The following is a 27777-nucleotide window of genomic DNA, read 5'->3' on the forward strand; positions in this document are numbered from 1 at the left end:
AAGTTGAGGCCGGAATCAGATCAGCCATGACCTCATTGAATGGCGGAGCAGGCTCGAGGGGCCAAATGGTCTACTCCTGCTCCTATTTCTTATGTTATGAACTGTGCAAATTCTTTTGATCAAAATTGCGGCCCATTATCAGACACAATTTCTTATGTTCTTATGAATCAACAGTTCATAGGAATAGACAAATTTAGAAAATACTGGAAACACTGAATTATAGGGCTCAATTTTCCCCAGCTATCAGCGTTGTTTTTTTTGGCCCACGCAGCATTTTTTGGCCTAAATTAAAATATCCAAGTTTCCCCAAAGTTTCTGCGCCAGTGTAACTCAGTAGTTACGATTTTTTTAGGTTTGTTTTTTTTGCATCATAAGGGGCATGACCTGATGTCTGCGCCAGTTTTTCACATTTATGCAAGTTTGGCCAACTTACATTTTTCCTAGGATGGCGTATGTAACCATTCCCAAAAAACTTTCTGGGCACTTAAGAAAATCCAGCGCACATTAAAAAAAATTCGGCACAGAATGATGCCATTTTTAGGAGAAGTTTTGGAGGGAGTCAAGAAGATATTAAACATACATCGTGAAGCTTAATTTTTTTCAAACTTAAATTAAAGTCTAATGCAATTCTTTAATTTGGGATTTTTTTCAAAGTGCCATGCCACCACCAAATGTCTCCTCACCGGGCTCGAGGGTCAGAGCGTCGGCCGGCAGAATCGCTCCCTCACCCGAACACAGGGGCTCGGCTTCAAAAGAAGCTGGGGGGAGCTCAGTTAGTTACGAACTGAAGGCATGAGAAGCCTTACACTATGCAGCAGCTTCAAAGGCCCGGGGTAGAGGTGGGGGTTTGCCGAACACCTATGTCTGGGCGAGGGAGCAATTTGGCCGGCCGACCCTCGAACCCGGTGAAGAGATGTTCAGTGGGGTGATACTTTGAAAAAAATGTTAAATTAAAGAATTGCATTAGACTTCGTTGCTCCACATGTCCTCATTTGAATGCCTAGCTTTCCGTTCTAAGCAAGCCTATTGTGCATGCGCAGATCAGGGTGTGGTCCATACTTGGGCGTCACCTTGGGTGGGGGGGGGGGGGAGGGAAGAGAGAGCAGAGAAGCTTTAACTCCTTGTCCTGCGAAGGTCAAGGTACAATTTAATTATGGGAGCAATATTGCAAAGGTACAATTTAATTATGGGGACAATATTGACAATGTCATAGCTCGTGCAAGCCTTCTGCATGATGGTGCTGTGGAGGAGACGATTGATTCGATGTCATCGCATTAGGAACCTCAGAGCATGTAGGATGATGGGCAGGAGGCCTTACCCACGTCGGGTAGATCAAGACTAGCATTCATACCTGCACCCGAGTGTTGCAGATTGTGTGAGAAGGCTGCGTTTCTGCAAAGAAGTTGTAACCGAGATCTGTGAGTTAGTAAAAGCAGACCTGCAACCTAGAAGTATCAGGAAGACTGCTTTGTCAGTTGAAGTGAAGGTTACAGCTGCACTTTCATTCTATGCATCTGGATCATTCCAGGCCACAACTGGGGATGTGTGCTCCATGTCTCAACTTGCAACACATATCTGTATTCGGCAGGTGACTGCTGCACTATACTCCTGGAGGAATGACAACACAAAGTTCCCCATGACCGCCTGGCCAATGCGTGAAAGGGCTGTGGGCTTCTCCAGGTTTGCTGACTTTCCAAAGGTACAGGGCTGCATTGATTGTACCCACATCACCTTGCGAGCACCTTTGGAGGATTCAGAGATATAGAACAGTTGGAGGAACAGAAAAGGCTTCCACTCCGTGATTGCGCAGCTTGTGTGTGACGACATGCATCGCATCATGTCAGTTGATGCAAGATACCCAGGGAGCACCCATGATGCAGTCATCCTATGCAAGAGTGCTACATCTGCCATGTTTCAGCAGCAGCCAGAAGGGCAGAGCTAGCTGCTGGGAGTCAAAGGGTACAGCCTCGCCACCTGGCTCATGATGACCCTACATGTAACCCGGACGGAAGCTGACCGGGAATATAATATATCGCACATTGGGACACGCAGCATCCGATGCCGGGACCATTCTGGAGGCGACTTGCAATACTCCAGAGATTGTTGGTCAGTTCCCTGTTGTGTGCTGCATGTCTTAGCCATCATGAGTGAGCAGCAGCTGGTCGTAGAAGACCCACCTGAGGTGATAGTGGCTGATAATGAGGAGGAAGATGCAGATGATGAGGAGGAGGAGGAAGCCATGCAACTACCTGAAGCTGGAGCATGACGGCGGAGGCGGGCAAGCCATCGTGCCCCTTTAACAATTGCTTGAGCCTTGCACCAGCAGCTCATCCGTGAACGCTTTTCTGCCTGAAGGCTCAGCGGCAACTATTCCAAATGAACCATGTTTACTGTTTGGACCTGTTCCGAAATGTTGTGTTGTATTACTGGAAGAAATAATGGAAATGATTCTTTAGTTCAAAAAGTTGTGTTAATAATGGAACAAATAATGGAAATGATTGTTATAATTTTAAATATATTTTATCAAAAGTTTAACACCTGTGTGTACTTAACTTTAACAAAAAATATTATTGTATCAAACTTTAAAGTTTTCAGTTAAGATCGCTTACAAACTCTTAAGATCACTTACAAACTTTTAAACTTGTAAATTTACATAACTCACAAAAAACTTTTAATTTGAGAACAGTTACAACAGTAACAACAGCAGCAAAGAAAGGCTGCACCCATCTCCACCACCTTATTGTAAAGCCTCCTGCTGCACTTGGTCTTGGTGACTCCACCTCTGCCCACAGGCGGTGGCGCAGTGTTTCTCAGGTTGGTACCAAGCTTATTCTTTCGAACATCTCGGGCAATGCGCACTTCTTGATGGGGGCTGTAGGCAGGCGGTAATGTGAAAGGCCCGACTTGGGCCTCTTCAGAGGCTGGTTTGGGGATTGGAGTGGGAGTGGCAGTTGATTCTGTTTATGGCCATGGGGTCTAGGCGTGTTCCCTTATTGCAGCAGCTAACTCCGACAGTCCCTCCCTCATGTGTCCTGGCAGTGTCTCAACTACCTGCAACATTCCCTCCCTCATGTTCGCCGACAATGAATCAGCTGCCTGCGACATTCCCTCCCTTATGTGCCCAGGCAGTGTTCCCATTTCTTGAGAGTGTTGTTACTTCGCCCGACAGTCCCGATACCTCATCACCCACCCCACTGATGGTGTCCAGGAATGATCGTATAAGGTCAATGCTCTCCGCACTAATTGCCATCATCTAAACAACATGTTAGATCCTGAGCGTTGTCGAACTCTCCTTCCCCTCCTCACCCTGGATGTAGCTCGCTGCATCCCACTGGGACCCGCAGCCTCGGAATGTGAGAAACCATGGAATGTTCCAACACTCGTACCACTCAGGAAAGGGCCTGGCACCTCAATGGGTGGCACCTGCACCTCCTCCAGAGTGAATTCAATAGTGGGGGCTTCATCCATCCGTTTCCCCTCCCCCTCACCCCCATGCTCTTAGTCTGGCAGGTGGGATTGGAAGATGTTCTCCTCTTCAGGCTCGTCTGCGTCTGAATCTTCTTCTGCATCGTCAGGGTTGGCCTTAAGTTCTATAAAATATAACAGAACAGAAAATGGTTAGCAGCAGAGGAGGGGGCAGGGTGACATGAGTAGACTCACACAGCGCAGGCAGCAGGCTCATTTGAAGGATCGCGATGAATGATAGCACATTGCATCAACCGAAGTGCAGCTGACGGAGACATCCCCGTGAACCGAAGCATGGCTAGCCCGCGCAGTACTTGACTTTCAACAAAGCCAGAATGTGGAATTTGCAGGACTTACCCTCTCCGTCGAGTGTGGGCCCAGCTTGTGCAGTGGTGGTTGCTTTTTTCCAGGTAGAACCCATCAAAGCAGTGACCCTCTCTTCAAAGGGTGTCAGTGGGTTCAGATTTGCCAGGCCTCCTCCTGTTCGCCACCTTCCCCTGCAAAGTTGAAAATATAACTTTTTAGAGAGGATGTCTTTCTGCTGTGTGGGACATATACAGCTGGTCACATTTACAATTGCAATTCCAATGAATAACTGAAAATTTTACTTACATTAACCACTTGACCAAGGTCCTGCCGCTTCTTTTTACACTGGCCTTCAGACCTCGGCGTGGTCACCACTGTGCAGTAATTTTTGCAAGTTAGTTCCAGCGTTTCGTCATTTCTTTTGGTGAAACTTTTATGTGACCTCTGCTGGTGTCCAGCTCGTGTCATCTGGCTTCAGTTACAGTAACTAATGCCTCCACTTCATCCTGTGAGAAATTCTTGGTCCTTGAGCAACGTTGCATATTGTATTGCAGCTCCGATTTATCCACTGAGAATTAAAGTTCTCACACACAACTGGCTCTTTAAAAATGGCCAAATGTAGACCGGGAGCTGTACTGGGCATGCACACCCATAACAGTCACGTCAAACACGATATTTTTTTTTCGCGCATGCGCTGAAGTGGGAAGGGGTGGGGGGCATCGTTTCTTTGGCGCAGACATTAGGCTCCACCCCCCGAAGCTAAAGGACAGGCTGCGTGGCATCAATTTTAACAAATTGAACGGGGAAACTTGCTAGTTATGTTTTTGAAGTAGTCGGGGCCAAAAAAACAGGTGTAACTCTTGCAATGTGCCAAAAAACGGCTCTGGGGAAAATTGAACCCTTTGTTCTTAATTTGTCGGTTTTCTCCAGATGCTGATTGATCTGCTGAGTGTTTCCAGCATTTTCTGTTTCAGATTGCCAGCATTTGCAATTTATGGGCATACTCTTGCATCCCATTATCATGAAGAAGGGGGAGCCCATAGGACGGAGCAAACGAAGTGCAGGCATTTGCAATTTTCTGTTTGAAGAGACACATTTAATCTCTGATGGCTACACCATAAAGGGAAATGTTTTGGAAGACTACTACTGTGCTGACATTAACTTTACAAGATGTGGCTCCAGTTGAGCTCGCACGCTGCCATTTTATTTTCAAATAACAAGTTTCAGTTCCAGCGAGAGATATGGGCCCTGAAATTCCGTGCGATTTCTCTGAGGGTTCCGCTAGTTTCCCATCAAAGTTATGGAAAGAAGCCCTGCAGAATGTTCGGATCATTCACATCATCTACATGTGACTTTGCAGGATCATGGTGGATAACTCACATGATCTTCAATGGCCAATATCACAATGACAGGATGATTATTAATACTGGGCACACCATCTCAGACATGGCAGGTTTTTAGTTCACAGGAGACTTGATCTGCTTGTGGAAACTGCCTTTTTGCTATAAACACAAGACAGAAGTTTAGAGAGAAAGCATAAGCTGTAACAAGCATCGGTTATGCAAAGTGGAAGGCTTTTAAACATCAATCTGGCAATCTTATCGAAACCGGATAAGATGCTAGATGAAGCTGAACGAGTCACTCGACATGACCGGAAAGAATTGCATTAAAATATTGAAGATGGGATACAGAAGAAACATTATTTACATCGTATAATTTTAAATTTAACAGGCATTCTTTAAATATCTGTCTGGAATTTCCACAGGGGTTCTCCAGCTGGGGATTGGTGGAACTCCTAGCGAAATGGCTAAAAGTAGCAATTTGGGCCATTTCTTCAGGGTTTCTGCTGTTCTTCTCCCCCTTATACCATATCAAATTTAAAAATCTACCATGTTTGTGAAACCAGCAATTGCAATAGCTGAAACAATTCTCAGGAGTACTGCATCTAAACTGCAGAACCATGATGACACTGCACAATCTGCCCAACCCAGATTACTGTACGATAAAAGAGAAGCCCACAGCAGCAACTGAGAAGCCTGGAGTAACGTTTTATGTTAAAGGCACAACATATCACAATTTGGTGTTGGAAATGCATTCTATATAGAGAAGGAAACATAGAAACATAGAAACATAGAAAATAGGTACAGGAGTAGGCCATTCGGCCCTTCTAGCCTGCACCGCCATTCAATGAGTTCATGGCTGAACATGCAACTTCAGTAACCTCATTCCTGCTTTCTCACCATACCCCTTGATCCCCCTAGTAGTAAGGACTTCATCTAACTCCTTTTTGAATATATTTAGTGAATTGGCCTCAACAACTTTCTGTGGTAGAGAATTCCACAGGTTCACCACTCTCTGGGTGAAGAAATTCCTCCTCATCTCGGTCCTAAATGGCTTACCCCTTATCCTTAGACTGTGTCCCCTGGTTCTGGACTTCCCCAACATTGGGAACATTCTTCCTGCATCTAACCTGTCTAACCCATCAGAATTTTAAAAGTTTCTATGAGGTCCCCTCTCATTCTTCTGAACTCCAGTGAATACAAGCCCAGTTGATCCAGTCTTTCTTGATAGGTCAGTCCCGCCATCACGGGAATCAGTCTGGTGAACCTTCGCTGCACTCCCTCAATAGCAAGAATGTCCTTCCTCAGGTTAGGAGACCAAAACTGTACACAATACTCCAGGTGTGGCCTCACCAAGGCCCTGTACAACTGTAGCAACACCTCCCTGCCACTGTACTCAAATCCCCTCGCTATGAAGGCCAACATGCCATTTGCTTTCTTAACCGCCTGCTGTACCTGCATGCCAACCTTCAATGACTGATGTACCATGACACCCAGGTCTCTTTGCACCTCCCCTTTTCCTAATCTGTCACCATTCAGATAATAGTCTGTCTCTCTGTTTTTACCACCAAAGTGGATAACCTCACATTTATCCACATTATACTTCATCTGCCATGCATTTGCCCACTCACCTAACCTATCCAAGTCGCTCTGCAGCCTCATAGCATCCTCCTCGCAGCTCACAATGCCACCCAACTTAGTGTCATCCGCAAATTTGGAGATACAACATTTAATTACAGTGTAAACAGCTGGGGCCCCAGCACAGAACCTTGCGGTACCCCACTAGTCACTGCCTGCCATTCTGAAAAGTCCCCATTTACTCCTACTCTTTGCTTCCTGTCTGACAACCAGTTCTCAATCCATGTCAGCACACTACTTCAGCACACTACTCCAAATCCCATGTGCTTTAACTTTGCACATTAATCTCTTGTGTGGGACCTTGTCGAAAGCCTTCTGAAAGTCCAAATATACCACATCAACTGGTTCTCCCTTGTCCACTCTACTGGAAACATCCTCAAAAAATTCCAGAAAATTTGTCAAGCATGATTTCCCTTTCACAAATCCATGCTGACTTGGACCTATCATATCACCTCTTTCCAAATGCACTGCTATGACATCCTTAATAATTGATTCCATCATTTTACCCACTACTGATGTCAGACTGACCGGTCTATAATTCCCTGTTATCTCTCTCCCTCCTTTTTTAAAAAGTGGGGTTACATTGGCTACCCTCCACTCCATAGGAACTGATCCAGAGTCAATGGAATGTTGGAAAATGACTGTCAATGCATCCACTATTTCCAAGGCCACCTCCTTAAGTACTCTGGGATGCAGTCCATCAGGCCCTGGGGATTTATCGGCCTTCAATCCCATCAATTTCCCCAACACAATTTCCCGACTAATAAGGATTTCCCTCAGTTCCTCCTCCTTACTAGACCCTCTGACCCCTTTTATATCCGGAAGGTTGTTTGTGTCCTCCTCAGTGAATACCGAACCAAAGTACTTGTTCAATTGGTCCACCACTTCTTTGTTCCCCGTTATGACTTCCCCTGATTCTGACTGCAGGGGACCTACGTTTGTCTTTACTAACCTTTTTCTCTTTACATATCTATAGAAACTTTTGCAATCCGTCTTAATGTTCCCTGCAAGCTTCTTCTTGTACTCCATTTTCCCTGCCCTAATCAAACCCTTTGTCCTCCTCTGCTGAGTTCTAAATTTCTCTCAGTCCCCGGGTTCGCTGCTATTTCTGGCCAATTTGTATGCCACTTCCTTGGCTTTAATACTGTCCCTGATTTCCCTTGATAGCCATGGTTGAGCCACCTTCCCTTTTTTATTTTTACGCCAGACAGGAATGTACAATTGTTGTAGTTCATCCATGCGGTCTCTAAATGTTTGCCATTGCCCATCCACAGTCAACCCCTTCAGTATCATGCGCCAATCTATCCTAGCCAATTCACGCCTCATACCTTCAAAGTTACCCTTCTTTAAGTTCTGGACCATGGTCTCTGAATTAACTGTTTCATTCTCCATCCTAATGCAGAATTCCACCATATTATGGTCACTCTTCCCCAAGGGGCCTCGCACAACGAGATTGCTAATTAATCCTCTCTCATTACACAACACCCAGTCTAAGATGGCCTCCCCTCTAGTTGGTTCCTCGACATATTGGTCTAAAAAACCATCCCTTATGCACTCCAGGAAATCCTCCTCCACCGTATTGCTTCCAGTTTGGTTAGCCCAATCTATGTGCATATTAAAGTCACCCATTATAACTGCTGCACCTTTATTGCATGCACCCCTAATTTCCTGTTTGATGCCCTCCCCAACATCACTACTACTGTTTGGAGGTCTGTACACAACTCCCACTAACGTTTTTTGCCCTTTGGTGTTCTGCAGCTCTACCCATATAGATTCCACATCATCCAAGCTAATGTCCTTCCAAACTATTGTCTTAATTTCCTCCTTAACCAGCAATGCTACCCCACCTCCTTTTCCTTTTATTCTATCTTTCCTGAATGTTGAATACCCCTGGATGTTGAGTTCCCAGCCCTGATCATCCTGGAGCCACGTCTCCGTAATCCCAATCACATCATATTTGTTAACATCTATTTGCACAGTTAATTCATCCACCTTATTGCGGATACTCCTTGCATTAAGACACAAAGCCTTCAGGCTTGATTTTTAACACCCTTTGTCCTTTTAGAATTTTGCTGTACAATGGCCCTTTTTGTTCTTTGCCTTGGGTTTCTCTGCCCTCCACTTTTCCTCATCTCCTTTCTGTCTTTTGCTTTTGCCTCCTTTTTGTTTCCCTGTCTCCCTGCATTGGTTCCCATCCCCCTGCCATATTAGTTTAACTCCTCCCCAACAGCACTAGCAAACACTCCCCCTAGGACATTGGTTCCGGTCTTGCCCAGGTGCAGACCGTCCGGTTTGTACTGGTCCCACCTCCCCCAGAACCGGTTCCAATGCCCCAGGAATTTGAATCCCTCCCTGCTGCACCACTGCTCAAGCCACGTATTCATCTGCGCTATCCTGCGATTCCTACTCTGACTATCACGTGGCACTGGTAGCAATCCCAAGATTACTACTTTTGAGGTCCTACTTTTTAATTTAGCTCCTAGATCCTTAAGTTCTCCTTAAAGGAAGAGAGAACAAATGACAGAAAGGAAAAGTTTAAACTTAAAATCTTTCATTTGTAAAATCTCCAACAATGAACAAGTGAAGGAACGAGACTCCACACTTACAATATTTAATTTTCAGTGCCAGGGAGATTGACTGGCAGTAATTAACACTAATCACATCATTAAAAAGGTACTTAGACTTGAAATGGCAAGACTTAACTTTCTGTCTCGAGTTTAGTTCGTATCTACAGTGCAAATACAACAACTTCACGCTGCTCAATACATTTTAATGGTGAGGCAGACAGCGAGATGCTGTTGTCACAAAGTTAGCAGCGTAGTGGCGCACCTTACACAGCAACGTTGGATTTTCGCGTTTAACCTCGCATCTGCCCTTCGTCTGAAGTTGCTGCGGCATTTGCGCCATTAGCCTCACCGTTATTTTGACAGAAAAATCTGGCCCATTATAATTTCAATTTTGCTCTACAATTATATATTCTCCATTATACCTGTACCACATTATCCTCAGACTTCCGATGAGCAATGCCACAGGAGATTGACTACTATATTAAAATTGCTGAATGGGTTGCAGGTTCCATTTAAAACATTTTAAAATTCTCTTTCACAACCTCAGGGCATCCCAAAGCACTTTACAGCCAATGAAGTACTTTTGAAGGTAATCACTGCTGTAATATAGGCAACATGGCAACCAATTTGTGCACAGCAAGGTCCAGCGAACAGCAATATGATAATGATCAGATAATCCGTATTATTGATGTTGATTGAGGAATAAATATCGGCCAAAACACCAGAGAGATCTTCGTTGCTGTTCTTTGAATAGAGCCATGGGACGTTTTACGTCCACCTGAGACATAGAAACATAGAAAACAGGAGCAATAGTATGCTATTCGGCCATTCAATATGATCATGGCTGATCCTCTATCTCAACACCATATTGCCGCTTTTTCCCCATACCCCTTGATCTCCCTCTTAAATACATTCAGTGATTTCGCCTCCACAGCCTTCTATGGTAGAGAATTCCACAGGTCCACTACCCTCTGAGTGAAAAGATTTCTCCTCATCTCGGTTCTAAATTTCCTACCCCATATCCTGAGACTGTGACCCCCTTGTTCTAGACTTCCCAGCCAGGGGAACATCCTTCCCGCATCCAGTCAGAATTTTATATGTTTCAATGAGATCCCCTCTCATTCTTCTAAACTCTAGTGAATACAGGCCTAGTTGACACGATCTCTCCTCATAAGACAGTCCTGCCATCCCAGGAATTAGTCTGGTGAACCTTCGCTGCACTCCCTCTGTGGCAAGTATATCCTTTTTTAGGTAAGGAGACCAAAACTACACACAATACTCCAGGTACGGTCTCACCAAGGCCCTGTATAACTGTAGTAAGACATCCTTGCTCCTGTACTCAAATCCTCTTGCAATGAAGGCCAACATACCATTTGCCTTCCTAACTGTTTGCTGCACCTGCATGTTTGCTTTCAATGAATGGTGTACAAGGACACCCAGGTCCTTTTGTACATCAACACTTCCCAAGCCATCAGCATTTAAATAATACATTGTCCTTATGTTTTTCCTACCAAAATGGATAACTTCACATTTATTCACGTTATACTGCATCTGCCATGTGTTTGCCGACTCACTCAACCTTTCTAAATCGCCTTGCAGCGTCTTCGAATCCTCCTCACAACTCACAATCCCACCTAGTTTTGTGTCGTCACCAAATTTGGAAATATTACATTTAGTGCCTTCATCCAAATCATTTATATATATTGTGAATAGCTGGGGCCCAAGCATTGATCCCTGTCGTACCCCACTAGTCACTGCCTGCCATCCTGAAAAAGACCCATTTATTCCTACTCTCTGTTTCCTGTCAGTTAACCAATTTTCAATCCAAGCCAATACATTACCCCCAATCCTATGTGCTTTAATTTTGTACACTAACCTCTTATGCGGGACTTTATTAAAGGCCTTCTGCAAATCCAAATACACTACATCCACTGGTTCTCCCTTATCTATTCGATCAGTTACGTCCTCAAAAAACTCCAGTAGGTTGGTCAAACATGATTTTCCTTTCATAAAACCATGTTGACTTTGTTTAATCCTATTGATATTATATAAATGTGCCGTTATCACATCCTTTATAATACACTCCAGCATTTTCCCTACTACTGATGTTAGGCTAACCGGTCTGTAGTTCCCCGTTTTCTCTCTCCCTCCTTTTTTAAATAGTGAGGTTACATTTGCCACCCTCCAATCTACAGGAACTGTTCCATAATCTATCGAATTTTGGAAGATGACAACCAATGCATCTACTAATTCCATGGCTATCTCTTTTAGTACTCTGGGATACAGATCATCAGGCACTGGGGATTTATCTGCCTTCAGTCCCATTAGTTTCTCCAGCACTATTTTCTTAATAATAATCATTTCCTTTCATTCCTTTTGCTCACTAGACGTTTGGTTCCCTAGCATTTCTGGGACTTTATTTGTGTCCTCTTCCGTGAAGACAGAACCAAAGTATTTATTTAATTGTTCTGCCATTTCCTTGTTCCCCATTACAAATTTTCCCATTTCTGTCTGTAAAAGACCTACATTAGTCTTCATGGGTGTCATGGTACATCAGTCATTGAAGGTTGACATGCAGGTACAGCAGGCGGTTAAAAAAGCAAATGGCATGTTGGCCTTCATAGCGAGGGGATTTGAGTACAGGGGCAGGGAGGTGTTACTACAGTTGTACAGGCCCTTGGTGAGGCCACACCTGGAGTATTGTGTACAGTTTTGGTCTCCTAACTTGAGGAAGGACATTCTTGCTATTGAGGGAATGCAGCGAAGGTTCACCAGACTGATTCCCGGGATGGCAGGACTGACATATCAAAAACGACTGGATCAACTGGGCTTGTATTCACTGGAGTTCAGAAGAATGAGAGGGGATCTCATTGAAACGTTTAAAATTCTGACGGGTTTAGACAGGTTAGATGCAGGAAGAATGTTCCCAATGTTGGGGAAGTCCAAAACCAGGGGTCACAGTCTAAGGATAAGGGATAAGTCATTTAGGACCGAGATGAGGAGAAACTTCTTCACCCAGAGAGTGGTGAACCTGTGGAATTCTCTACCACAGAAAGTTGTTGAGGCCAATTCACTAAATATATTCAAAAAGGAGTTAGATGTAGTCCTTACTACTAGGGGGATCAAGGGGTATGGCGAGAAAGCAGGAATGGGGTACTGAAGTTGCATGTTCAGCCAGGAACTCATTGAAAGGCGGTGCAGGCTCGAAGAGCCGAATGGCCTACTCCTGCACCTATTTTCTATGTTTCTATGTTTCACTAATCTTTTTCTTTTTACGTACCTATAGAAACTTTTGCAGTCGGTTTTTATGTTCCTTGCAAGTTTACTCTCATACTCTATTTTTCCCCTCTGAATCAATCTCTTGGTCCTTTTTTGCTGAATTCTAAACTGCTCCCAATCCTCAGGCTTGCTAATTTTTCTGTCAACTTTGTATAACTCCTCTTTGGATCTAATACTCTCCTTAATTTCTTTTGTTAGCCATGGTTGGGCCACTTTTCCTTTTGTGTTTTTACGCCAGAAAGGAATGTATAACTGTTGCAATTCATGCATTCGTTCCTTAAATATTAGCCATTGCTTATCCACTGTCATGACTTTTAATTAATTTTCCCAATCTATCATAACCAATTAATTCCTCATACTTTTGTAGTTTCCTTTGTTTAGATTTAGGACCCTAGTTTCGGATTGGACTTCTTCACTTTCCATCTTAATAAAGAACTCAATCATGTTATGGTCACTCTTCCCCAAAGGACCCCGCACAATAAGACTGCTAATTAACCCATTCTCATTACACAATACCCAATCTAGGATAGCTTGTTCCCTAGTAGACTCAACATACTGGTCTAAAAAACCATCTCATATGCACTCCAGGAATTCATCTTCCACAGTATTGTTACTAATTTGGTATGGCCAGTCTATATGTAGATTAAAATCACCTAAGATTACTGTAGTGCCCTTGCTACATGCATCTCTAATTTCCTGTTTGATGCCGTCCCCTGCATTACCACTACTGTTTGGAGGCCTATAGACAGCTCCCACCCCAATGTGTTCTGCCCCTTGGTGCTCCTTAGCTCCACCCAGACTGATTCTACATCTTGATTTTCTGAGCCAACATCCTTTCTCACTATTGCTCTGATTTCATCCTTTCACAACAATGACACACCACCCCCCCTTCCTTTTTGCCTGTCCTTCCTAAACATCGAATATCCTTGCATATCTGTAATTGCAACTATATCGTATCCGTTTACATCTATTTGCGTTGATAATTCGTCTACCTTATTACAGATGCATTCAGATAAAAAGACATTATTAGATATGTAAACATTATTTTGTAATATAACCCTATTTGTCTTATCACTATTTTTTCTTACCTGGACCCTATTTGTTAGTGCCCTCTTTTGTTTGTATGCTCTGTCCCTTCCTGACATAATCTCCTGACATATCTTTACCACAATCACTTTCCTTTTCTTTTCACTTTAGCATTCTAGTTTGCTCTCTACTACGACCGTCCCGTTCCACCCACCCCGTTATTTAGTTTAAAGCTTAAAGCCCCGTCCACCTCCCTGGTTAGTCGGTTCACTAGAACTCTGGTCCCAGCATAGTTCAGGTGTAGTCCGTTCCCATGGAACAGCTCTCTCTTTCCAGAGTATTTGTGCCAGTGCCCCACGAATTGAAATCCACTTCTCCCACACCAAACTCTGAGCCACGCATTCATCTCCCTGATTCTATGTCAATTTTCTCGTGGCTCAGATAATAATAGAGATTATTACCTTTGTGGTTCTGCTTTTCAATTTAGTCCCTAGTTGGTCAAACTCTCTCAGCAGAACCTCTTTCTTCGTCCTACCTATGTCATTGGTACCTACATATACCACGACAACTGGATCCTCCCCCTCCAAGTTCTTCTCCAGCCAGAGGCAGATGGGTCATCAGTTTAACGCCTCATGCAAAAGACAGCACTCCCTCAGTACTGCACTGAAATGTCAGCCTACATTTTGTGCTCAGGTCTTTGGAGTGGGGATTGAATGCACAACCTTGACTCTGAGGCGAGAGGTCTACCACTAAGAAATGGCTAACAACTTAGAGCCACATAAGTAAGAACCATGTTGGCAGGGTCAATTTTATGTTGCGGCTTAGCACAGAAGTTGTTTCGACAATTCAAGAACAATAGTAGTTTGTAACTATTGTAAATATACTGAATGTATACCACATCTGTGTGTTTGTCATCTCCAAATTTGACTATGCCAATGCTCTCCTAGCTGGCCTACTGCCCTCCACCCTCCATAAACTTCAGCTCATCCAAAACTCTGCTGCCCGCATCCTTTGCCAGATCAAGTCATGCTCACCCATCATAACTCTGCCCTTGTTGACCCACATCGGCTCCCAGGCCTCCAACTCTTTAAATTTAAATTTCTCATCCTTGCGTTTAAAGCTCTCCATGGCCTTGCTCCACCCCATCTCGGTGACCTCCACCAGCACTACAATCCCCTCCCTCCTCCAAACACAGTATTACTCTGATGTCAATAAAAACAGAAAATGCTGGAAATACTCAGCATCTGTGGAGAGAGAAACCGAGTTAACGTTTCAGGTCGATGAACATTCATCAGAATTTTGATTTTGGACTGTTCTGCACCCCCTCCCTTTGCCCTACTGCTGACAGCAATAACTTCAGCTCTCTCGACACTGTCCTCTAGCTTTCCCTATTCTTCAGAATTCTAGAATTGCTCTATGTATTAGAAGCCTCCAACCAAGTTATTTTGCTAAGTAGTACTTCACTTTCTATAAGGTCTGCATCCTTCACCAGCCAGGTATTCTATCCTTCCTGAACATTTTGTACACTACTATGCCATATTCATTTCCATCTATTGGAATTAAGCATGTTTCACTTCTTATCACTTTATAGTTACTTACTATTGCAACAGTGTCTAGTTCAGGCATTTTGTTATGAGTGCTATATACAAGCAACACAAGTAAAGATTGTACTTCTTCTTCTGCTGACAATTTCTGGAGGCCAGATCCAGTACTTCTCTTCAAATTAGTGAATTCCTGCTAGCCTATTGGCTGTTAACAATTCCTGTATCATCTCTTATGGGATCCAATTATTCTCTTGTCCTTTTAAGAACTCAAGAATTAGGAGCATTCGGCCCCTCGAGCTTGCTCCACCATTCAATAAGATCATGACTGATCTTCAACCTCCACTCCACTTTCCAGCCTTATCCCCATGTCCCTTGATTCCTCTGGAGTCCAAAAATCTATCTATCTCAGCCTTGAATATACTCAACAACTGAGCATTCATGGCACTTTGGGGTAGAGAATTCCAAAGATTCTCAACCCTCTGGGTGAAGAAATTCCTCCTCATCTCAGTCTTAAAAGGCCGGCCCTTTATCCTGAGACTATGTCCCCTAATTCTAGATTCTCCAGCCATGAGAAACAATCTCTCAGCATTTATCCTGTCAATCCCCCTCAGAATCTTATATGTTTCAATGAGATCACCTTTCATTCTTCTAAACCCCAGAGTATAGGCCAAATCTACTCAATTGCTCCTCATAGGACAAATCTCTCATCCCAGGATTCAATCTAGTGAACCTTAGTTGCATCACCTCTATAGCAAGTATATCCTTCTAGAATCTATTAGTAGGGCACTTAGAAAATCATAATATGATTAGGCAGAGTCAACATGGTTTTTTGAAAGAGAAATCATATTTGACAACTCTGTTAAGAGCTTTTTGAAGATGTAACTAGTAGGATGAATAAGGGGGAACCAGTGGATGTAGTGTATTTGGATTTTCAAAAAGCATTCAATAAGGTGCCATACAAGAGGTTAGCACACAAAATGTGGACTTTTGGGATTGGGGGTAATTTATTAGCATGGATTGAGGATTGGTTAATGGATAGAAAACAGAAAGTAGGAATAAACGGGACTTTTTCAAGTTGGCAGGTTGTAACTAGTGGGGTACTGCAAGAATCAATGCTTAGACCTCAGATATTTACAATCTATATTAAATGATTTAGATGAAGGGACTGAGTGTACCGTATCCAAGTTTTTGCTGATGATACAAAGTTAGGTGGGAAAGTTAGCTATGTGGAGGTGGGAAAGTTAGCTATGTCAGGTGGGAAAGTTAGCTATGTGGAGGATGCAAAGAGAGATGTAGACAGGTTGACTGAATGGGCAAGAACATGGCAAATTGAATACAATGTGGGGAAGTGAGAAGTTATTCACTTTGGTAGGAGAAAAAATATTTTTTAAATGGTGAGAGACTGGGAGGTGTTTGCATTCAGAGGGATCTGGGTGTCCTTTTATATGAATCACAGGTACGGCAAGCAATTCGGAAAGCAAACGGCGTGTTAGTTTTTGTTACAAAGTGATTAAAGTATAAAAGAGTAAAGACATATTACTACAATTATACAGGGAATTGAGGCCACACCCAGATACTGTGTACAGTTCTGGTCTCCTCACCTAAGGAAAGACATACTTGTCTTAGAGGAAGTGCAATGAAGGTTCATCAGATTGATTCCAGGGATGAGGGGACTGCCCAATGAGGATAGATTGGGTAGACTAGCTTTTATTCCCTAGAGTTTAGAAGAATGAGAGGTGATCTAATTGAAACATATAAAATTCTTAAGGGGCTTGACAGGGGTAACGCTGAGAAAATGTTTCCCCTGGCTGGGGAATCTAGAACACGAGGTCACAGCCTCAGAATAAGTGGTTGGCCATTTAGGACTAAGATGAGGAGAAATTTCTTCACTCAAAGGGTTGTGAATCTTTGGAATTCTCTATCCTAGAGAGATTTGAATGCTCAGTCATTGAGTATATTCAAGACAGAGGTCAATAAATTTGGGGGAACTTGGAGAATTAAGGGATATGGGGATAGTGCAGTAAGGTGGAATTAAGGTAGATCAGTCATGATCTTGTTGAATGGCGGCGCAGGCTCGATGGGCCAAATGGCCTACTCCAGCTCTTATTTCTTATGTTCTTATCTCAGCAGGTCAGGCAGCATCTGTGGAGAGAAACAGTTAACGTTTCGGGTCTGTGACCCTTCGTCAGAACTGACGAAATTCTGATGAAGGGTCAAAGATCCGAAACGTTAACTCGGTTTCTCTCTACAGATGCTGCCTGACCTGCTGAGATTTTTTAGCATTTTCTGTTTTTATTTCAGGTTCCAGCATCCACAGTATTTTGCTTTTGTCTAATGTTCATTAAATAAGAAGACCAAAACTATGCACAGTACTCCAGGCGTGGTCTCACCAGGGCCCTGTACAATTGTAGCAAGACTTCCTTACTCTTGTACTCCAACCCTCTAGCAATAAAGGCCAACATGCTATTTGCCTTCATAATTGCTTGCTGTGCCTGCATGCTAACTCTCTGTGTTTCCTGTAATAGGACACCTAAATCTATCTGAACAACAACGCTTAATAATTTCTCACCATTTAAAAAATATTGTTTTTTTATTCTTCCAACCAAAGTGAATAACCTCACATTTCCCCACATTATTCTCCATCTGCCACCTTATTGCCCACTCATTTAACCTGTCTATATCCTTTTGTAGGCTCTGTGTGTCCTCCTCACATCTTACTTTCCCACCTACCTTTGTATCAGCAGACTTGGATACACTGAACTCATTCCCTTCATCAAATCATTAACATAGATTGTAAATATCTGAGGCCCAAGCAATGATCCTTGCGCATCCCACTAGTTACAGCCTGCCAATCCCTACTCTCTATTTTCTGTCCATTAACCAATCCTTTATCCATGCTAATGCATTACCCCCAACCCAATGAGCCCTTATCTTGTTTAACAACCTTTTATGTGGCAACTTATTGAATGCCTTTTGGAAATCCAAATATACTATATCCACTGGTTCACCTTTATCTACCCTGCTAATTACATCCTTAAAAATCTCTAATAAATTTGTCAAACACAATTTACCTTTCATAAAATCATGTTGACTCTGCCTACCCTGTTACCACTTACTTAATGGATTCCAGCACTTTCCAGCAGTTCTTTGTTTGCTCCCTCCCTCCTTTCTTGAATAGCGGGGTTACATTTGCTACCTTCCAATCTGTTGGGACCATTCTAGAATCTAGGGAACTTTAGAAGATCACAACCAATGCATCCACTATCACTGCAGCCACCTCTTTTAGAACTCTAGAATGTAGACTATCAGGTCCAGGGATCTGTCGGCTTTTCGTCCCATAGTTTCTCAAGTATTTTTCTCTACTGATATTATTACTTAAAGTTCCGCACTCTCATTAGCCCCTTGGCTACCCACTATACTTTTTATGTCTTTCACTGTGAAGACAGATACAAAATATTTGCTTAAAGTCTCTGCCATTTCCTTATATGCTATATAATTTCTCCTGCATAAGCCTCTAAGGGGTTAATGCTTACATTTGCGACTCTCTTCCTTTTTACATACTTGTAGAAGCTCTTACAATCGTTTTTTTATATTTCTTAATCATTTACTCTCATATTCTATTTTCTCCCTGAACATTATTTTTTGGTCATCCTTTGCTGGTTTCTGAAGCTCTCCCAATCCTCAGGTTTCCTACTATTCTTTGCAACATTATAAACCCTTTCCTTTAATCTAATACTTATTTAATTAGCCACGGATGAATCACTTTTCCCGTGGAGTTTTGATTTTTCAATGGAATGTATATTCATTGAGAATTTTGGAACATTTCTTTAAATGATTGCCATTTCTTATCTACTGTCATACCTTTTAACCTAATTTCCCAATCTACCTTGGCCAACTCGCCCCTCATACTTACATAATTGGCTTTGTTTAAGTTTAAGACTCTAGTGTCAGACTTAAGAATGCCACTTTCAAAAAAATATGAATTTCTCTCATATTATGATCACTCTTCCATAGAGAATCTTTTACTATAAGATTACTAATTAACCCCGTCTCATTACACAAAAAAAGATCTAAAATAGCCTGTTCCCTGGTTTGTTCCATGAAGTATTGTTCTTGGAAACTGTCTTGAATACATTTCATGAACTTGTCTTCCAGCTTACCCATGATTCTGACTTCCATTCCTCTTATGTGGCTGATTTTTTAATTTCAGCCAATATCACTTTCACTATCTATATTTACCTTATTCCTTCAACTTCAGCCTTTTCCTCTTTCCTGCTCAGTGGTGTCTCACCTACCGAATCCAGCACAAACTGTTCTATGTGAACATACCTACCAAATCCATTAGTAACTACTCCACTCACTATCTGAATCCACTTCCTTGACCTGATGTGCCATTTTAAAAGTGCTAGTGTTACTCTCTTCCATTTCCAAGATTTACACAATTGTCTTCCTTGTGACAATGCAACAACAACTTGTATTTATATAGCACCTTTAACATAGTAAAACATCCCAGGAGCTTCATATGAGTGTTATAAGACAAAACAAATAAATCTGAAGTATACACACAAATACCCAAATCTGTGCAGCCATGAAAACATTGATTTTGTAAAACATGATTCTTCCAGTTCACCGGTATTGTTGGATTGCAAAGCGATTCGTCACAATTACGATGTACAGACATAAGGAAACATTATTTTAAATGTTATATTTATGAAATTGTATATACATGAATATGCTGAGTTGTTTTATACAAAAGACGGAGAGATCGCAGCAATGTCATAGATATGTGAAACTGGATAAACTACCAACAGAAGCCATTAAGTTCATCCACATCATACGTCGATAATTTTAGTCCCTTATTGTGGTTAAACTACAAAAACGTTTCTTCTCTACTCAGTTTCCATTTTAAACATACAGTATTGAAAGTGGCACATTTCACAGATCTTTAAATATCAGCTTTTATGCAATACATGCAAATCTCTTCACTGAAGCACCTAAAAAAATACCCAAAATACCGTATATCTCGCATTAAGACAGTACAGGATGAAAAACAGTTAGTTGCGGGTTTAATAGCACTCCTGGCAGAGCACGTTGACGAGGCTTCCACAAGAAGAAATGCAGTAGCTACTTTCCATTTCAGTTTCTTCGGGTGCACTCTCTACAAAGAACATAAAATGTAACGTTATGATGAGCGAATGGGTGAAAAAATACTCCCTTCTTGTTACAAGTGACCTTCTAAGTAAATCATCAGCTTCTCCTCTGACTCCACGATTCCTGCTGGAAGTTCCGGGAGCATGCAGCACGTTGCCCTGACGTACTGGAGATCGTGTCGGACGCAGGAGAGCGTGATGTCGTGAGACGAGTCGCTTTCTCTTTCTCTCACCATCGATTGTGCCAAGGTGGCAGCACTCTGATCAGGCCTTCCTAATAAAACTGCACTTCACTGTTCGGCCATCATAGTTCTGACAGGTAATCACACCTATATCTGCAAAGTCTGCGAGCAGAAAAGCTGCAGGGTAAGGTCGCAGTCCTTCTGTTTATTTATTTTACTGATCGTTTCTGCATGTCAAGTGGGCATTATATATTTTCTTCATTTTTTTAAAGGCAGCTACATTGTCAATAATATTGCTAGCTCAGTTTGGGGTTACAAAACTCCCATCCTATTGGTGGATGGAGCTCTGCTTCAATGAAACACTTATCAATGTTTTGGTATTAATATATTGTGCTCAGGTCAACATACCTTAGAAATATAAAAATATTATACTGGATTTTAGAGAAAAGGTTTTTAACCCTTTTTAAGGGGAATGGGTTTGACTTAAATCTAAATTATTACAATACTTTGGTTGCAGATTTTAATAAAGCATATTTTGTCTTTTAAAAATCCAGATAGCAGAGTTGTTTTAAGCCTTAATTATGTTTTTGCTTTGGTTATTAATTCCGGCCTTTAATTGCGAAAATGTTCATCCTCTCTTCACTATGAATAAAACTGCAATCTAACTGTAATCTTTTAAAGATTTCCTCTCTTTGTAAATAAAATTCATTATCAATCACCTTTGTTCATTATATTATTTCAATATTTATATTTGTAGTTGACAAACAGTGACGCAAATCATTAACCTTCTTTATGTGAAGAACTTGATACCTGACAACTTGTAAATCTATTTAGAAGTAGATATAAATTTGTTGCAACTGATTTACTAGTGTTGGTTGGCAGTACAATGCAGCAAAGTAGTTTGAGAAACATGGAGCGAGAAAGTTGTTGCATTTGGAATACAAACGCGCGCTCGACATTCTCTTCTCAGCGTTCCCCGAAGATTAAAAAGACAGACGATAAAATAATAGACCTATATATAATCAACTGGAATGGCATTTCTCATTAAGAAAACAATAAACTGTAAAGGCCTATGAAATTATTTTCGTAAAGGCGTCCTGATTGATTCGGGTGTTGGTCACGATTCTATGCGATGTTATGACCAAAATACCCACGGTTTGTTTCTGCGACTATTCCAAAAATGCAAGATGTTAATTTATTCTGTACCCTGTGGTGAAGATACGCTATCATCGCGTATGCACTTTCCTCGCGCATCACTGAGAAATCATGAGAAATCTGCCTTGCTAAAGTACTAAAAAGCAAATCGCAATCTATATGACTTGTTCAAATGGTTCTAGTATGTTCAGGGACTAACGTTTAACCTTTGTCTTTAATGTTGTTATTAGACTAGTATTAAAAATGCAAATCTGCTTTAAAAACGTACCTGAAAGGCATTGTGATTGAGGAACCGGCCTTTATAAAACACCAGTAGAAAAACTATACATGCTGATTGTCTTTTGAGGGTTTAGTATGATGAGCCGCTTATAGAAATTGCTTATCAAATGTTAAACTTAAAGATTGTTACTTTAAGTAGATCAGGCTCAATCATTTAAACATTTGGAAGTAACACGACTTTTCATTCAATTATTTTGAAGTACGTTGTATGCAAGACAAGAAAAAGACCGACGACCCTACCTAATATTTTACAGATGATCTATCTTGAAAAAATCATACACTTTTCAAATGGACTATTAATTAAAAAGAACGCTCTGTAGCATTTTACATTTGACTGTTAGTCCCCAAAACTGTACACCACGTGTTCAGATGATGCTGTAGCGTTTTGAAAACAACCCCTGCATCATTTTAATAAGTTGGAGTAATTACCTTCGCGTTTTATGTTGTTTGTACATACAATAATTGGCGGAAAGCTCACTATACCATACACTAAACGTTCAAATAAAATGATGAAAGCTTCGTCTTACACCCGAGAAGAAAAACATTTTTCATAACCTTCTTGGCCCTTAAGAGAAGTAAATTTTTCACAAAAAAAGAACTTGCGTTTATATAAGTGACGATCCTGTCCTAACTTTTTTAACACTATAAAAACGGAACTAAATGTTTGCTCTCTGCAGAGTATAAAGCCGAGCATCCTCATCAGAGTTAAATTTATGGAATAGATCAGTTTGGCGACTGATAGAGCGACACGCTGCTGTAGAAGAGACCTTTTTTCAATGTGGCTTATGATCCCTGGGTTGAAGCCAACGTTGGTCCAACATTTTACAATGAAGTATAACACAAAACTGGCATAATTATTGCATTGTCTGACTTGGAAGAGTTTTGGCACGTTCTTTTATCTGATCTGTTCTTTACAATGAAACAGAAGTTCTGATCGACGCGGGAGACTGGTATTCTGATAAATCATTTGTTATTGCAAAATTCTGACTTTGTCTATTTACGGAAATCAAGTGAACAATTTAAGGATTAAAAAGTGGCAAATTAAATCATTTTAATGTTAATATTTTGAGTCACTAAATTATTTCTTTAAAAATGCGACGTTGCCGTTCAACGTGGATATTGTGTACTAAATGAAAAAGTAAACGGAGTCACGACCAACCGCGGCTTATTCTTAAGCTGATTAAATACATATGGTGTATATATTATCTGAAATAAATAAATCCGTTATAAAAAAGTTGAAATGGAAATATTTTGTATTGTAAACATATTTAAGTTTGAATAATTTCGTTTCCGATTTTAAATAAAATTATTCAAAATGACCGGCGAATCTCTTCACGAGGTTTTTTGAAGCATATTTTCCATTTTGGGTCTGATATAAATGAGAAACAAGGATTTATTCTGTGGGTAAAGTTAAGAATGTTAACTGTAGTGTTGGTATCACGCTTTCCGGAAGCCCCTTAGAAAACTTTGTTAATTATTGCTTGTTGCATATTAACCGGGAAATTTGGCGTTTTCAGAAGCTTATTTTGCCAAACACCACGATCGTTTTGTTTTCAAACCCGTTCTCTTTCTTGACTAATCTAGCTTCCATTTATATTAACGTATTAATTCAAACTATCCGAACTTACGAAAATGACGGGCAGGAAAAGACCATCTGGCCCATCAAGCCTGCCCCACACAGTCGCGATGTCTTAAGTTTTATGATCAGACAACCCCTACCCACCAGCAGTCATGTTATCTCCTGGAATAATTATGCAATGCAACGTTTTATTAAAAGTAGCTATATTAGTTACCGGAAATAAAAACATGTTTTAATCTGTTAGAGTATTCAATCAGAAACTATGCAACATAAATTTTCGTCTGGGCTGTGATTTTATTTGTCATAGTTCAGTAGACCGAACTAAATACTCGCGCATCTAACAACTGAAAACGATGCAAGTATACAAAGGTACATTTTCTAAATGTTATATTATTAGGACTAATTAATTAATCTCACGAAGGGTTCAATCGCAATTTCTAGAATAGATACCTAGATTTCTTTGTGTAACTTTACTTTCATTGTAGAAAATGACATTCATTGATTAATCCTGTTCGAATCCTGTTTAAATTACAACAGTGACGACTCTCCAAAAGTATTCCATTGACTGTAACGCGCTTTGAGAGGTCCGGTGGTCGTGAAAGGCGCTATATAAATGCAAGTCTTTCTTTTTTCTCGCTTTCGGATTTGGGCCTCTGTGGCAACCACGAATTAAATGTTGATGAATTTGTGATTACATACACGACTTTCTCCATTACTTTTAATACCGACTCACAAACATACGTTATAGAAATTAATATTCCTCGTTATCTGTGCAGATGTCTAATGTGTCAACTTTTCTTTGAGTTTCAATTTGTTAGGATAATTTCCAGGAGCATTTCGTTAACTACAGATGATGTTGCTTACTTTATTAATCATGAACATATTGAGAAGGCAATAGATTCTAGTAATTAGGGCAGGTTTGAAGAAATGCTATAAAAGTTAAGCTTGTTATTTATCAGAAACGTTCATAATTGATCAGATATAGTATGTAAAGATTCTAGTGATTTAAAAAATCTTGAAACCCCAAACTACTGTTTTTCATTTCATTTTAACAAGCAACGTGTAAACATTACTAAATGGTCACAATATAATTTTGTGTTTACAGGCTTTTCTTCACAGTGATATTTTTGTAGCATCTTTAGTAATATGTCGATCGTATTCATTTATATGTTATTGTTCATTTTCAGTCAAAATTGATGGTAGAATAAGGCAGCAATGCAATTTGCTTGGAATATGGAATAACTCGTCAACTATGAAAAATGCAATAATTGCACATTGACTTAGTGAAAATACGCCGTGTACGACCATTCGTTTAGTGTAACGACCACGTAAAATATTGGCAAATTATCAGGGAATGGTGCACATTTCATCAATTATAGGGAAGGGTTTCAAATTCATTGTGAAAATAATATAGTAACTTAGGATGACTTAGCTATTTAAATCAACCCGATTAATAGTGGAAAAAAAGGAAAAGTGCAGTATAATCTATTATAATATGGATTTTCTTTATTGTTTTCCAGATTGTGGTAAGAGTAATGTCTATTATTGTAGTTTGGTTTGAGATATGCATAATATTTCATGTGCAAAATAAAGTAGCGACTAGGTGAAGTGTCACTGAACGAGTTCCAATACAAGAAGTGCCTCTGATTTATTTACTGTATATTATGTATGTAATAGCTTTATGGATTCATTAGGGAATGCAGCCATTTTGGTTATCAACTGCTGATATTTATATGTATTGCAATAACATAGTTGCATTACGTTTGGCATTATGTTTATGTTTCAACATTTGTTGAGCTTAAATGTTTGTCAAAATTAGCTTGATTATCAGGTAATAAATACCTATTGCAAGATTAGCATGTTATGTTACCACTGTGGGAGAATTTCAGGAGCACTGAACAATTTCCTGTGGCAGCAACATGGGATGACTAAAAATCCTCATAGCAATCGAACGGGGAACACAGTCCTCTCCCAGCACTTTGCCCGTATTGTCGGTGTTCAATGTCTCACTTTGTCGAGGGCAGCCAGCAGCTGCTTTCCGCGATACTTGAGCAGTTGGAGGCAGACCGCGCGGTAGGGAGCTTGTAAAGCGACGAGCGATTGGCCGGCGGCGCGGCGTTCGGGAGAGCTGGGCCAATGAGAAAGGTTCTAACGGAATGTCTCTTCCCCTCGCTGCAGTCTCGCGAGAACGCCGGCTGCTGGGAGTTTGGAAGAAGGCTACCATCATGGCGGATAGAGACAGTGGAAGCGAGCAAGGGGCGGCCAGCTCGAGCTTGCAGCAGCTGCAGCAGGAAACGCAGGAATTGGCTTCCAAGAGGGTGGACATTCAGAACAAGCGCTTCTACCTGGACGTGAAGCAGAATGTGAAAGGCCGTTTCCTGAAGATAGCGGAGGTGGGAGCAGGAGGCAATAAAAGTCGCCTAACTCTCTCCATGTCTGTTGCCGTGGAGTTCCGCGACTACCTGGGCGATTTCATCGAACATTACGCACAGCTCGGCCCCAGCAACCCGGACATGCAGACGGACGAGCCCAGGCGAGCTCTGAAAAGTGAATTCTTGGTGCGGGAGAACCGCAAATATTACATGGATTTAAAAGAGAACCAACGGGGCCGGTTCCTACGGATCCGCCAGACCGTGAACCGGGGACATGGCCTTGGTTCGCAGGGTCAAACTATCGCCCTACCCGCTCAGGGGCTGATTGAATTCCGCGATGCACTCGCGAAACTAATCGACGATTATGGCATCGAAGAGGAACCCACTGAGCTGCCCGAAGGCACATCTCTCACTGTGGACAACAAGCGATTTTTCTTTGACGTTGGGTCAAACAAGTATGGCGTTTTTATGAGAGTAAGTGAGGTGAAACCATCATACCGCAATTCTATCACGATACCGTACAAAGTGTGGGCCAAGTTTGGAAATACTTTCAGTAAATACGCAGAGGAGATGAAGAAAATACAGGAGAAACAGCGGGAGAAAAGATCTGAACAGCAAGAAGAAGCTCCCGGAGATGATGGGGAGGAAGACTGATATAACTGTAATTAAAACACTTCCTGTAAAACTGTAACTGTTTAACTCCGAGGGAGCACCACCCACCAAACCTCCACAACTGACAGTTCGACTTGTCACCCATCGCTGGATGTTCGTCCACTTATCAACCGTGTAAACCGTAAGCAGCTGCTAAGTAATAACATTATGAACTGTGTTTCCTACTTGATAAAAAAAAACTGAGTGTTTATTTCCCTAATTAACCAAGACTTTTGTACACGTTCAAGCTATTAAAAGTGTTTGCAATCGTCAGATAATATGCTGAATTATAATGAAATAAGTCCTTTTCATGTGAGCTAACATTTGACTTAGCACAAAATGAGAGATATTTTAGAAGAACACGTAAATAATATTTTTAGTTTTCTCATTTTGTTACCAAATTTCAAACATTATACGGAGGTTATAGTATATTTGACACCCTATATACCTGTGATTAGAGATGTGTATATATGAGGGCTAGGCATGCTGTGTGTCTGAGCTTTGTTAAATGTAATGCAGAAGTCTGTAGAGTTAAAAGGTACATAGGTTTATTCATGCAAGGTAAAACTATTAAGTGCTCTCTTTTATACAATATGCATTGCATCTGGACCTTAAACATATAAAACTGGTCAGTGGAACTTCTGTGAACATGAAGCAAATTATTAAAAAAGGCATTTAAATGAAAACTGCAAAGTTGTTTGATTTTTACAGACAAATGTTAACCTATGATTAACAAAGCAAGTAGCACATTTTAAGTTAGGTTATGATAATTTTGCTCTTAACTGTGAATGTGAGTTACTGGTATTTAATGTATTTAGATTAGTTGTCAAATTATATGCATTCTATCAGATGGTACATAATTAACAATTGATAGGGAACGTTTAATGTGAGTGCATTCATGTAGCAAGCTATTGCCTAAATTACTGTTACCTGTAAAGAGAGGAAATTGCATTTATTTGCTTTGTAGGGGGAAGGGGTCAACTTAATGTTAAGTGGAATCTGAGTGAGTGACATGTCAATGACAACATTTTATGGGGGCCAACTCTTCCAGATTACATTTCCTGTTTGGTTAATATCGTATTTTAGAACATTCTAAAGGCACAGATTATTCTGCACTTTATAGTATCACAGTATTAACATTATATACATAATTGGTTTGTTTTCTTTTTGCAGTACAACCTATAAAAATGTTTTACATGTCTTACTGGTTGCTAGTGACTGTTGCATTCATGTGGATTATCTGT

The 27777-nt window shown here is 41.1% G+C and overlaps 1 protein-coding gene across 1 annotated transcript; it reads left to right on the top strand.

Annotated features, from left to right (window-relative positions):
• Positions 1-20563: 20563 nt before the first annotated feature.
• LOC139263039 (transcriptional activator protein Pur-alpha-like) lies at positions 20564-27219 on the top strand. Its single transcript, XM_070878525.1, has 2 exons — positions 20564-20634; positions 25689-27219. Exon 2 carries the CDS (start codon positions 25736-25738, stop codon positions 26534-26536), a length of 801 nt encoding a protein of 266 aa, XP_070734626.1. The 5' UTR covers positions 20564-20634; positions 25689-25735; the 3' UTR covers positions 26537-27219.
• The last annotated feature ends 558 nt before the right edge of the window (positions 27220-27777 follow it).

Source organism: Pristiophorus japonicus, chromosome 4 (assembly GCF_044704955.1).
Source record: "Pristiophorus japonicus isolate sPriJap1 chromosome 4, sPriJap1.hap1, whole genome shotgun sequence".
Classification (NCBI taxonomy): Eukaryota; Metazoa; Chordata; class Chondrichthyes; family Pristiophoridae; genus Pristiophorus; species Pristiophorus japonicus.

What these genes read in the sequence shown, in the direction of transcription:
- LOC139263039 (XM_070878525.1), top strand. Translation starts at nt 25,736, where the DNA reads ATGGCGGATAGAGACAGTGGAAGCGAGCAAGGGGCGGCCAGCTCGAGC.